This window comes from Ammospiza nelsoni, chromosome 1, assembly GCF_027579445.1.
Source record: "Ammospiza nelsoni isolate bAmmNel1 chromosome 1, bAmmNel1.pri, whole genome shotgun sequence".
NCBI lineage: Eukaryota > Metazoa > Chordata > Aves > Passeriformes > Passerellidae > Ammospiza > Ammospiza nelsoni.
The window spans coordinates 119,664,337-119,677,865 of record NC_080633.1 but is presented as its reverse complement, the minus strand read 5'-3'; the positions used below and the strand labels follow the sequence as shown (position 1 = coordinate 119,677,865).

The window sequence follows — 13,529 nt, the reverse complement described above, 5'->3', positions numbered from 1 at the left end:
GTCTCTTCTCTGAATCTCAGCAGAAAACAGACAATCTTATTCCTCTCATCTATTTAACCACTGTTTCCATTTGCTAGTCTTTTTCAGAAACACTGAATGAATAAAAATATGCTTTTTAGAAGCACACCAGAACACACAGTCTGAAACTTAGCAATAACACATTTATTAGAGTCTGCCTCTCCCAACTACTTCCAGACATTTCATTTTTTCCACAGACTTACTTCCTTTACGATTACTTTTTTTAAAGGCTGAGAAAGAATATCAAGAGCTTTTTTTGGAGAAAAATTATTCTAACTCTCTTGACGTTTGAAACTAGAAAAGGAATAGGAGTTCACTGAATTCAAAAAACGCTTTTCTAGTAGAAGAACATTTCCCCTCCCCCCAGTTATTAACTTGCATACTATCCAGAAAATTATCCCTGTAAACAATGACTCAAAAGATCATTTAAACCATCCACCAGCCACTAACAACAAAACATAATAGTAATATTCAACACTGTTGAGAATGGTACAATTTGTCTTTGTTAAGTGTTAATTCTAGAAAAAAGAAAAAGTGTTTATTTTGCCTTGCAAAGGAAGAACACTGGTGGTTCCTTCACTGAAGCAACTGCAGGAAAATAATTCTGGCAACAGGCTTAACAGAAATAAAAATAACTGCAACACTCATGTTCCCAAGACCCGGAAAGGGAACAAATTAACACTTTTAAAATATCATTTGAAAATTTATTTACAATAAATTTACTGCTTTATTTAGCTGTATAAACAAATGTCAAGTTTGGTGCTGTTTCACACCACAAGCCATCTGGTTTTAAAAGCAACCAGTTCTCGCAATGGAATACCTAAAGGTGGCCAGAATGCCAAACCCTGGATGACTAGGAAGGCTATACTTTTTTTTTTTTCTTTTAAATGAGTAAACTAGAAGAGAAAGATTAACAATTTATGTCAAAGTAACCCAACTGATGTATCAGTTAACACAGTAAAGACAATTTAATACTGAACAGTACATAGTATCAGTTTTCCCCCTGAATGATTTATATATTTTGTTTGGTTTGGGCTTTCATAAATGCTTATTCAAACTGTGCAGTTATTACAGAGATTAGCACCTATTAAAACCATCAGGACTTGGTTCAACTACACAGATGTTTCAAGTCTGTCATTTAGCAAGACATGGAGGAAAGAAGAGGATTTTTAACTGTAACTATTACAGACTAAGGACAAAGAGGTAACGTTGGGTTCTCAGTGCAGGGGTTTGCTTTCAAATATATTTTCTGGCAAAGCCCTCTTCATAAAAATACTGCTGCTTCTGGGGTAATTTCTGTAGTATCCTTGGTTTGCTGTGATATATAAAATGCCTCTTAATACATGTATAGTCTTAGCAAATGATCCAATTCTTCAACACTTTTTCTATACGTTATTGCAAAGGTCCTTTTTGTAAGTATAAAAGTACTTACAAAAATCCTGCTCTCACATGGGAATCTTCCCTAATATTTAAAGGGAGTAAACCATGGCCATCAGCAAGCACTACAGAAATAAAGGAGAAAACAGAATGGCAGAATAGAGATAACAGAATTTAAGAATACCTTTCAGCATAAAAACCCCGGGGAGTTTTTCTGTCATAGGTGCTTTCAGATCTAAATCTAGGGTCCATTTCTGCATTTGTCTCAGGATCATAGTCCACTCTGTAGTATCTTCTACCAAAATCACCATCTTCATCAATTCTGTGATGCTTCCTAGTAGGAATTACAGATTGGCTAGTAAATCCATGATTTCTTTGATTGGGAACATCCAAATCCTCATCAAATCTTTTATTTAATAGTCAACTTCTCAATTCAGCCTCATCATCTAACCTGTGGTACCTGTCTTCCTCCATCCATCTCTTATTTAGCAGCTCTTCACAACGTTCTGTGGAAGTAAAAGCATCCTTCTTGGGAGGTTTTGCACCTGGATTACAGGGCTGGACTTCTGCATGTAATTCTGGCTGGAGCCTGGTAACAGCAATAGGTGCTTTATTCCTGTGCATCTCATTCTGTTTAATGGAAACAATATTGAGAGTTGAATATAAAGAAATCACACTGAGTAAAACTTTAGTTTTGTATTTCTTCAAATATACCAAAACAAGAAGAAAGGCAAGAGGTGAGCAAGGAAAATACTTCAAGTGCTTAAAATCTAGGGTCTTATTCATTTTTCTTGGGGAAAAACATGTAGTCTTCCTTTTATCTAATGTCTTTCAGAAGAAAGGCTATCAATACTGGACAGATCTTTTATGAACTCCAATCTGACCTTCAGTTTTTGAGGCGCAAAGAATCAAAAAAACACTTCAAACTTTACTTCATCAAGAGACTAGGTATCTTCATTCTATCCAGATTCAGGCAAGTCTGTAATAGCTCTTACCTACAAGCACAACCTTTTAACCTGAGCATTTCTTAATCTATTTCTTACTCCTCAGGAAATGTCATTATGAGAAAGGATAGTGTGGTGGTGTTCACAGGGGTCTCAGGACAAGGGAAGAGAAGGAGAATCTTGACTTTATGCTTTAGAAGGTTGATTTATTATTTTATGATATATTGCATTAAAAAATTATATACTAAAACTCTACTAAAAGAATAGAAGAAAGGATTTCATCAGAAGGTTAGCAAGGAATAGAAAGGAATGATAGTAAAATCTTGTGACTGACTAGAGTGTCTGAGACAGCTAGACTGTAATTATCTATTAATTAAGAACTACTACATGAAACCAATCAAAGATGCCCTTGTTACATTTTACAGCAACAGATAATTATTGTTTACATTTCAAGCTTTTCAAGAGAAAAGATCTTAACGAAAAGATTTTGCATAAAATATGTCTGCGACAGGATAGTTAAGCAAATAAAAAACAACCCTCTGACACTCTGGACTAGTGTTCAATACACAGTCCTTAAAAACACACTGGTTTTGCATAAACCCTGTAGTATTTCTGTGTACTAATCTTTGATCTATTCATTCCAGCATAGAATAAAGACAACACTAACTCATACTTTACAATATTTAATGAAAAATAAATTAAGGTTGTAAATGACACCAAACTGGGAAGAAGGATCAATATCCTAGAGGATATGGCTGCCACTCAGAAGGTTTTTGACAAACTGGAGAAACATGCTGACAAAAAGCTCATGAAAATCAACAAATGCCAAGGCAAACCTCTGCATCTAAGACAGAAGAGTGCCATGCACCAGGACAGGCTGGGCCCTGAGCACCTAGAGAGCAGCTCTGCAGAAAAAGGCCTGGGTTAATCATGGGCAAGCAGCTGTGCATGAGGCAGCAGAGCATGCTTGCAGTGGTGACTGCCAACCACACCCTGGGCTGCAGGATCTGTGCAGGTCAAGGCAAGTGATTCTCCTCTGCTCAGTATTTATCTAATATTTAGGTTCTGCTGTAGTGTGCCCAGTCCCTGCTGATGACCTGCAGAAAGTGCAAGAGGGTGCCTACTGAGATGGTATCTGAGCTATTAAAGAAGCTGACAGAGTTGGGTTTATTCAGCCGGATAAAGGAAAAAGATTAAGGAGGATGTGTACAGGAAAGGAGGAACTAGTAATTGCAGTCCCTGTGTAAAAGGTAGTTACAGAAATACCAGTATTCATGGTTTTCAAACAACCAACAGCCACAGTTGCAGCAAAGGAAAATTCCAATGGGATACAGAGGGACAGAAGTTCAGATCAAGCAGTTAAAGTAGTGGAATGAGTTGTCCAGGACTGTGAATTCTCCATCCTTTCAAAACTCCACCAAATAAAGCCTGACCACCCTAATCTAAACTGTGAAGATAACACTACTCAGAGTTGGATTTATCTTATAACTATCTAAACTGTTGGATCAAATTTCGGACATCACATATATAATTTAGCTCTCACTCCAAGTTAAATACCCCTCAGAGATGGCATAACCCAAACAAATCCTAACCATTTTCTTCCTGTTTGTTCTTTTCTGATAGTAAAATTGTTTCTAACCAGAAAAATAAAAATGCAACTTAAAGGTCCAAGTGGATGACAAATAAAGCAAAAAGAAAAACCTTTGATAGATTTCATTAGGTAAGTCAGCTTAGGAAATGTGAGTGCCCAAACATGTAGAAAAATTTTAGAGATTTTTAGATTCAGTTGCACAAAAATAAGCTACACTTTTGCCAGCATTTCCTAGGGGTCACTGTTGTGTAGCACCTCAAAACCTTGAAGAAGGAAGTAAGAATGAAATTGAATTCCAACATCTGAAAAAAGCCTGAATGCTGCCTTATAGATGCCTTCACAAATTAAAACAGTTTTCAACTATATGAAACTCAAGAGCACTTGAAGGAAAAGATGTTTCTCATGAGAAAACAATCTTTCTAGAGATAGACAAGAAACATTCTTCTAGACAGAAATTACAAATACAGGTGGATTTGCACTTGCCAACTGTTGTAAGGAAGACAAACTTCCAGCTGCTTTGGGTACAAATACAAGGTCTTTTATAGAATGACATACTTTTCACACTACTGTACACTTTAGAATTTTCATATTAAAAAGAAATGTAAGGACTTCTTAAACCTTTCTTCTAAAAATTTTCACTAGATCAGAGTCCCAAATTATTACAGTCCATCACTACACAAAAGTATTTTAAAAAGGAAATTTACTTATTCGAGACAAAACTTTAAAGTTAAGAAGATTTTACAGATCAATCTATTGCTTCCAGATTACTAAAACAAAGAGTCTCAGAACAATGTTAATCAGACCTAAAAATCCCACTGGCTGTTGCACTAGTTTTGGTTGGGATGAATTTCTTCATAGTAGCTTGTATGAGGCTATGTTTTAGATTTGTGCTGAAAACAGTGGTGTTAAAACAGGGATAATTTAATTCCTACTGAATAGCACTAACACAGTGTCAAGGGCTTCTCTGCTTCTTACACTGCCCCACCTGCAAGGAGGCTGCAGGTACATGGGAAGTTGGGAAGGGACACAACCAGGACGGCTGATCCCAACTGACCAAAGGGATATTCCACTCTCTAGGGGGTCATGCTCCCCATAAAGGAAGGGGGACATTCTGAGTATGGCATTTGTCTTGCCAAGTCACAGCTGCATGTGACAGAGCCCAGCTCTCCTGAGGATGGCTGAACACCTGCCTGTCCAGGGGAAGTGAATGAATTCCTTGGTGTGCTTTGCTTTGCTTGTGTGAGCAGCTTTTAATTTACCTATTAAACTGTCTAACTCAATCCACACTGTTTCTCACTTTCACTCTTCGGATTTTCGCCCCCTTCCGACAGAGGAGGGTCTGTGTGTGTGTGTGTGTGTGTGTGTGTGTGTGTGTGTGTGTGTGTTCCTAGCTGCTTGCTGCCATACAAATCAAAGGCCTCAGCTCAGAACTGAGACTAGACTATGTCTAGTTCACTTTCAGCAGTAAAGACTTTTTGATTTTTATTCACAAATGTACAGCTCCATATTCTGTATGGCTGCTACACTTGCTGGCTTTCTACGTGGCAGAGGAAAACAGCATCTACAAACAAAAGCTAAGGAACACTATGTGGAGTTCAGTATTTTGTTCAAGCAGATAGTTTTTTTTGGATATCACTTTTATCATCAAAAACAAACCAGGGATTTGCTTCAGACACAGAAAGCATCAGAATAATGAAAGCATTTGCTTCAGAATAATGCAAATGAAAGGATCCTTCTAGCAGACAGACATGATGGAAGCAGGAACCAGAAACTGCACCATGTGAGCTGTAACCAGGACTTGCTTAGATGCATTAATAAAAATGCAGCCTAATTGAACAATATTATTTATGTATTTTGTCTGACTTTGTATGTGAGTCAATGATAAAACTATAAAATTGTATTACCTCTCTGTTTTTCTTCCCTAATTTCCTTAGCCTTTCATTCCATTCTTCTTTATCCCTGAGATATTGATTGTACTCCTTGTTTCTTTCAAGCCGTAATCTCTCCTAAAATAGGCATTGAAAAGGGCATCATAATTTTGCATTTTTAGTAGCTTTTAACTTCATAGAACTGCAGTACTAAATGAATAAATGCAAACTGTGTGTTTGCCACCCCCCCATTCTTTGTGATGTGTAAGAAAGGCTTGAATTACTTTGAGGTTTTAGTTCATTTTCTCTTAGCATAGCACTTTCTCTTAATCTGAAATCTGTAAGTAGAAGTCAGCTTCTTGGGCACAAAGTCTGATCGTCAGAGACACTATTGTGTATCAAGGTCCATCTTTAAAACCAAACAGGTTTCCTCCTGTTAAGCCTATTCCAAAATTTACCAAAGCTTCACTCCAACAATTAGGAATCACCTTCTAATTTCCAATCTGAATGTATTTACAGCTGATTTTCAAACATACAATTTCTTTCTTTAACATTAGTTGTGACTTCCCCCCTCACAATTAAAACAGGATAACAAATACAAGTGTAGACAAGATGTATCAATTACAATTTGAACTGTCAAATTCAAGCAATTAAACGGACTGCAAAAAGTCAAGTGTGAAGAATGCAAAGAAAATCAAGAAAAACAGGACCTTTACTTGTTGTCCTAGCTGCTTTTGCAACGTGATAACATTTATAATCAGCTTTCTCAGGTCTAAAAATATACATGAATTGTACATCAACAGCCTGATAATATAATACAAAATACAAAAGTCTCCAGATAAAGCAAATTTTAATTTGTATTATTTCTTGACTTGCCCATTTAGAGCATGGGGTGTCTCTTATACTAGCTCATTCCAACAATCATATAAAAGAAAAACAGAATTATACTACAGTATTAAAAATAAGGCTCTCTTCCACTGCAGCATTTTCCAATAATAAAGCAAAAGTATTTACAAAATCTGAGCATCACACATAAATTTACTTTCTCATGAACAAATTTCAAATAAAAATAATTTATAACTCAACCACCACTTAAATACCAGATTACTAGAAATTTCACAGATTAGACTAATCCTCTCCAAAACTGTTTCTTTTTTTCTTGGAAAAAAAGCCAAAAAAATAAGTTTTCTATAGCTTTTCTAACAGTGACAACATAAAGCATGTAGACAGCCATGAAAGCTGTCCCGTCTTTAACAGATGGCAAACACTCAGCAGAAAATTCAATATGCTATGTGACTGCACATTTGACCTAATAAAGCAAACCCAAATGCAAATGTTAACCTCTCAATATTCTGCCCAGAGGCCAACTGATTAACAGGGCACAGTGTGACATCTCCTGGCAGCTTTTAGGTTCTGCAAGAGCAGCAAATTGGCTAGAAAGGATACAACACACCTGCACAGAGCTGATATGATATAAACCCATCAATGATAAGACATGTTTCCAGTACAAATACATAATTAATTTCCACAGAATTAATTAAACATACTTTCTTTTTCTCTGTTTCAGCACACATACTTGCAAAGGTTAATCCAAAGTTCATGAGAACCTGAAGCTAACACAAACTCAGTGCCTGTGCATGCTGCCCCTGAGGAGTCCTTTCCCCCTTCCTGGGTGTTTCATTCTTGCTGCCTCCTTTCTACACTTGTATAACTTGGAGTTTAGGGCTTTTTCATAAAAGCAATTTTCACTTTGAGTTCTCACCTGGCTCCTCCTACAGCCAAACCAAGAGCACCAGAGGGGCAGAAAATTTAAGTACAAGGGCAAGGCAAACCCATGCCACAGCAGAATTCTTGCACCATATTGCAGTGACAGCACAGCCCCAAACACTGACCAACAGTGCAACTTGAAGGCAACAAAGGTTAAAAACAAAATAAAGAACCAACAAAACCGCCAAAAGTGCAAATGTCTGGTCCTCCTCCAGCAACACAGGTTATCTTATTGCCTTGAATCTCTGCAGTGCTATGACCAATCTTAACAACCAAAGAGTAGTATTTGTCACAAAAAAAATTATTAATAAATTGTTGATAAATTACAATGTTTCTGCTGATTCAACTTCATGGATCAATTTACAAGCAAACACAAGAAAGAAACTGGGACTATAAGGCCAACAGCATGAGGGCAGGAGATTAGATCAATAGTGATTACTGAACAAAACCCAAGAGCAACCACTAGAGGTTTTGAACAGATCAAGTGCTCTAAAAGTGTGGATCAGAGGTAGCAAACCTCCAACTAGTGTCAGTATACAATTAGATCTACATAATAAAAACCAAATACCTAAAGCTTATGAATACAGGTAACCTAGGATCAAATTCTTTTTAAAAACTGAAGGAACAGACTTTTCTGAGAATTAGTACTATTTACCACCTCCAAAAACATTCAATTGTGTAAGAAAAAACAAAGAAAAAACCCAACCAAACAAAAAAACTTAAGTGGAAATATTTTTTCTGTGATAGTTTTAACATCTAGGCACATTTTCAAGTTATACTCCATTTTAAGTAATTTCCTTAATATATTTACCTTGGCAGATCTTCGCTCGTCAATAGGAAGAGATAATCCCTGAGTATTTGGATCTACTTCATCAGTAGTCAGATAATTTTTCTACATTAAACAAAAAATATAAAAACAATCAATACATTTTAAAATACCAAATCTTAACTCATTAAAGAGTTATTAGGTATTATATTTTCTGAAGTAATTTGAGTAATTTGATGAAATAAAGACTGAAAACAACTTTCACATTCTGAAAATGTAGGATGTTCTTGGAACACATAAATGAAGTGAAGTCAAGGAATGCAGGAAGTAAATGTCTTTGACAAGTTTTAAGCTTGAGTTTGAAAGTGTTTTTCACTTCTCCCATGTTGAACTATTTCCAGTATTATTAAATATATTCAATTAGTCTCCATATTTAAAAAAACTATTTTTATTCAAAGAAACCCCACTCAGTTCTTCTGTAGCATAAGCGTCTGTACAAAAATAAAAGGAATCTTCCAAGACACTTCCTTACTCAAGATAAAAAATTATTTTTTGTAACAGCAGAAAACATATGTCTACCTGTTATTTGGACAGATGGAATTCATGCTAACAGAAGCACACCTCTATCTCAACAGTGTTTTCCTCACCAGCAGTGCCCAAATTTCCCAGGATAGTGACCCACCACCAAATCTTGTCATTCCTTATGAAAATCAGCCACTTCCAGAGCAGACTTCCCATCAAAACCAGTATGTTGTTCTTCCACATAGATCCCTGGGCTGCAGCTTGGGACCTGGGCAGTGCAGCAAGTCAAAGGACCAGCTCTTCAAACCAAATACCAGGCCTGATGCAGGCTGTTAGAGCGCAGGTCTAGAGGATTTGTCATAATCACTCCTTTTTTAAAAGTATACCCAGGCCATTTCCAGTCAATCATATGTTTTATAAATCTGATTAATAAAAAGGTCATCTATTTGTGTGTCAGGAGCTGAAGAGGGTGAGATACAGTATTTCATCATAGTATTTCACCAGCATTGCTTCCTTTCCTTATCTATGTTGCAATGTGCCTAAATGCTTAGAGGCATGTCAAGAAGTAAGAGCTCTATCTGGTCCAGTACAAACCTACATCCTTATAAATGAGATTTCAAACTAGACATTAAAAGATTTAAGGAACTTAATAATCATGCAAAGATATTTAAGCACCAAGACAACTAGATTTATATGGAAAACCAAGTTATTTCTATTAGAAAAAGTAAATCAATTGTAATCCTCATTATTAAGTAATTCTTTGCATGCATTTTGAAGACATCTCTAGAGAATACCTCTGATCTTGCAAATATCTTTTCCAAAATCAGAACCTGATATGGAAGCTGCATTTTTCTACATAAGCAAGACTAAGCAAGTTATTAACAAAAAAAATCACTGAAAACTGCAAAAAGTTTCACCAGTTTTCTTTAGGTGGGAAAAAGAAATTATAGATCGCTATCTTAGTTCTTCCTCAATCCTTACCAGTTTAATATAGATAACATGTACTAGACCAAACACACAAACAAAAAGGCCTTGTAACCCATAAAGTCCAGTTGAGAATAAAACACTAGAAATTACTGTAAAAATTATATTATTTGGATGCTTTGGTGATAATTATGAAACATTAAGTTTTAACAGGATATTCTAACTTTGAAAATAATCTGGAGTTTTAAATTAAACAAGAAACAAAAATTATATAAGGATGATTTTGGTTAGAGGTTAAGAAGACAGTTGCTATTGCCATTTAAGAATTCTAGAGCATGCTAATATAGAAAATTTGTATCATATGCATGTTATTCAAACCCCTAGAAAAAACCAGCAGACTGTTTCTACCACATTACCTCCTGGTCCTTCACTGATGTTGCTCAATCTGAACAATTTGGATGGACAGCATTCAATCTCAAAATTATAGATACATAAGAGTATAAAAAAAGTTAAATTTTAATTAAAATTAATTAAACAAAGCTTGTAAAAATAACACCAGAGGTGTTATTTTTTCCTCATAATGCTTGTTTGCATTCTTGCATTCTGGCCAGTAGGTGCTGAATAAATGGTTCTACTGCTCCCCTGAGCACCACTGATGAGTGGAGACAGGGAAGAAAAAAGCCCTGACTCTGGTTGTGATGATATATTTAATATTTATAGAAGTTACTATTTTATTCTAGCTGTATAAAATATGTATACCAAGAAAAAAATCCCCAAACTCTTACTACCTACATAACGAATAATCCTTGAAGCAAATGTCTACTAAAGTAAAAACTATTGTAGAGCCAGCATTGGACAGCAACAATGGCAACTGCATAGGGAAAAGGAAATCAGCAAGTGTTTTAAAAACTTATGAATGGAAAATTATATATGTAAGTAATCATTTTGCACAAAGCAAGCAATGCTGTTAGTCACAGCTAATCACCACAGCATGCATAAATGCACAAAGCACAAATAAAGTAATGATTTTTTAAATTCCAAGAGCATAAAGTTTTCAAACAAAGCAAAAAGCAACTAATTTTAAAGAAAAGAAAATAATATTAAAGGCACCCTACCTTTCTTTTTGCCTGTGAAATTCCCTAAAAATCAGGGAAAAGATACTATTCAAAAGGAGTCTTTGAGTCAAAAATATTTGACTTAATAAAAGACACTTCCTTTCTCAAAGCAAATCCATTCATTCATTTTAAGAACTAAAGACACTGGTAAATAGTATTTTCATAAAACAGAAATTATTTGGTTCCTTATTTTTTCTGATTCATGCAGAGCATCTCCAGAATATTCCCAAGATGACGATATTTCATACATACCATTTCAATTTTAAATTTATTGTGACATTTAGTAAATCATGTTATGCAGAACATCAAAGGTTTTTCTTTCTAAAATTGAAAAGAAGCTGTCAAATGGAGTCACACTAAGTACTTCTTACCCCAATTAGAGACCATAGAATACATAAGTACTTCAGGAAGTAACAGCTTTTAAATTCTTAAGAAAAAAAAACAAGGAAGAAGCAAAAACCAATAAGTAAAATAGAAAGTAGTGAACTAAATAATATGTAGTCACATGGCCATGAGATCTGTAGAAGCCTAAAATACATAAACAAAACATTTTGAAATTTCTTTCACTCAAGTCTTCAAATTCAGCCACTGCTCATAATGAATGCCTCCTTAAAATTTTTTCGACATATATTAGTCTACATTCAATTAATAGAGAGAAGAACTTTAAGAGACTCACTAAAGTCAAGCAACCAGACAAGACACTTTACCTGAGAAAGATATCGCCGGTAATCTTGTCGAAGTTCCTCTTTGAGTTTATGCTTTTTTCGTTCATATTCTTCTCCAAGAGGCAAACTCAAGCCATAGTCACCTGAAAGTTTAACACCATTAAATATCATTATTTACTATTCTGCATCAATACAAAGCAAAAGCTACGTCTGGGTTTTTATTAGACACAAGCAATAAAAAAAGAATTAACCATACAACCAGTAATTACACAACAGCTGAAAAAAACACCTTCTCTGTATGAGTAGTTGGGTGAAAAGCAAAATAGACTGGTATTTGGATAGTTTTCCTCTCATCCTTACAGTTTTTCTTCCCATTACAACAAAAAAACCAAACATAAGCTGAATTTATTTGAATATTGTACATATTTGTTTTGTATGTTTCCAAGGAAATCTCCTTTGACATGTGAGCTACTAAATTATTCTGATATTTTAAGCTTTGTTTACCACACAATAGAAAACATACTTCCCAAACAGAAAACATACTTCCCAAATGAAAGCAACAAGCTGTTTGTTTAGCTCATGAAAAATTTGTTTGCTCCTACATAACTAGAGGGAATCTGACCATATGATAAAAATAATAATCATTTTTCTTTCCACCTCAGTAGACCCAAAACACATTAGTACTTTTCTGAGATTACTCATTGCAGCTCAGGTCTCATTGCAGCTGCACTCTTAAAATATAATAAAATATAATGCTATGCAAGCTGTTAGCTGTTCCCAAAATGCATCTCAAAGTACTTTATATTAAACATCCTCTATCTCAGCAGCCCATCTCTGCATTCACTTTCACCACCCTCCACAGAGCAGTGAATTCCACAAAATCACACAACTAATGAAAAAGATTACAACTGGGAGTGAGTGTGTGTACTATTATTATTTCATACTTCTTCTCTAAAAGCATTTCTGCATCTCATGATCTATGCAAAATCAGTAGCAAGGAGTAAAAGGGAAGAGAGGAAATTCAAGACTCATTCTTAGATCAGTCCTGATTTATTGCAGGGTAGTTTGTTTGGCCTGGCTCAAGATACATTCTGATTTGTTCTATCCTCATGAGCCAGGAAAACCGTGACAGGGAAGAAATGGCAAACAGGTGTCAGTCTGATATTCAGAACCAAAGGACCCAATGCCTGATTAAATATCTCCTATGCTATTCTGAAACAGCCTGCAGAGTCCAACCATTAACCAAAATCTGCATGGGAAGTTCTTCTCCAACCTGCAAGTTCCTTTTCTCCTAATTTTGCACATAAGGTAAGTGTGAGTGCCATTAAAAAAATAATGTACCATTTCAAACTTCAGAAAAGGAGTTATAAAGCAGAATAGAATACAGAAGAAGAAATAGTTTGTTTCAGCTACTTGCTCTTGCCTTTTATTTTATGCCTAATTAGCACTGAATTAATTGTAGAAAACCAAGAAAAAGATAAAAAGCAACTAACAAGTTAGAGGAGAGATTAATTCAGTAATTTCACACATGCCACTGAAATTCAGTACCAAAAAAAAGGAGAAAAGGAGTGAGAATCCAGTGCTCTGATTCAAATATATGAAGTGTTCAAACAAAAGATGGTTTAAAATTAATTTTGTTAGAAATAACTTTTTTCCACCAGAAAAGCACTGAGATAAAAATTATGGGTAATGATCTGGAGGATATTTGGAAACAACCCATTTCAAAAACTTACTCTGAGAGAGCCTAGCAGAGCAAAATCACTCCCATTAACATACATTCAACCTAATTTCATGCAAACTTTTTCTGAACTCTTCTGACAGAATAAGAGATATATCTTCATTTTAACTGTTTTTTACTTTTGTTTATTCTGTATTTGTTGTATCTATTTGCTATTTCACATTCCATTAACCACAAATAATCACACTGACAATGATTGCTTTTAAATGTCACAATTTTAAATGCATTTCTACA

General features: G+C 35.2%; 1 protein-coding gene across 5 annotated transcripts in view; it reads right to left on the bottom strand.

Annotated features, from left to right (window-relative positions):
- The window catches only part of CSPP1 (centrosome and spindle pole associated protein 1), a 62,393-nt gene that overhangs the window by 41,655 nt on the left and 7,209 nt on the right, over window positions 1–13,529 (bottom strand). For 2 of the 5 annotated variants that reach the window (XM_059485036.1, XM_059485062.1), the window contains exons 4-9: window positions 11,600–11,700; window positions 10,893–10,916; window positions 8,377–8,457; window positions 5,835–5,936; window positions 1,847–2,025; window positions 1,580–1,729 (exon numbers count right to left, since the gene is read on the bottom strand). In XM_059485036.1, coding sequence (XP_059341019.1) covers window positions 1,580–1,729; window positions 1,847–2,025; window positions 5,835–5,936; window positions 8,377–8,457; window positions 10,893–10,916; window positions 11,600–11,700 — 637 coding nt within the window. The remainder of the gene's footprint in view (window positions 1–1,579; window positions 1,730–1,846; window positions 2,026–5,834; window positions 5,937–8,376; window positions 8,458–10,892; window positions 10,917–11,599; window positions 11,701–13,529) is intronic. The other 3 variants (XM_059485054.1, XM_059485071.1, XM_059485045.1) reach the window with 2 other exon arrangements.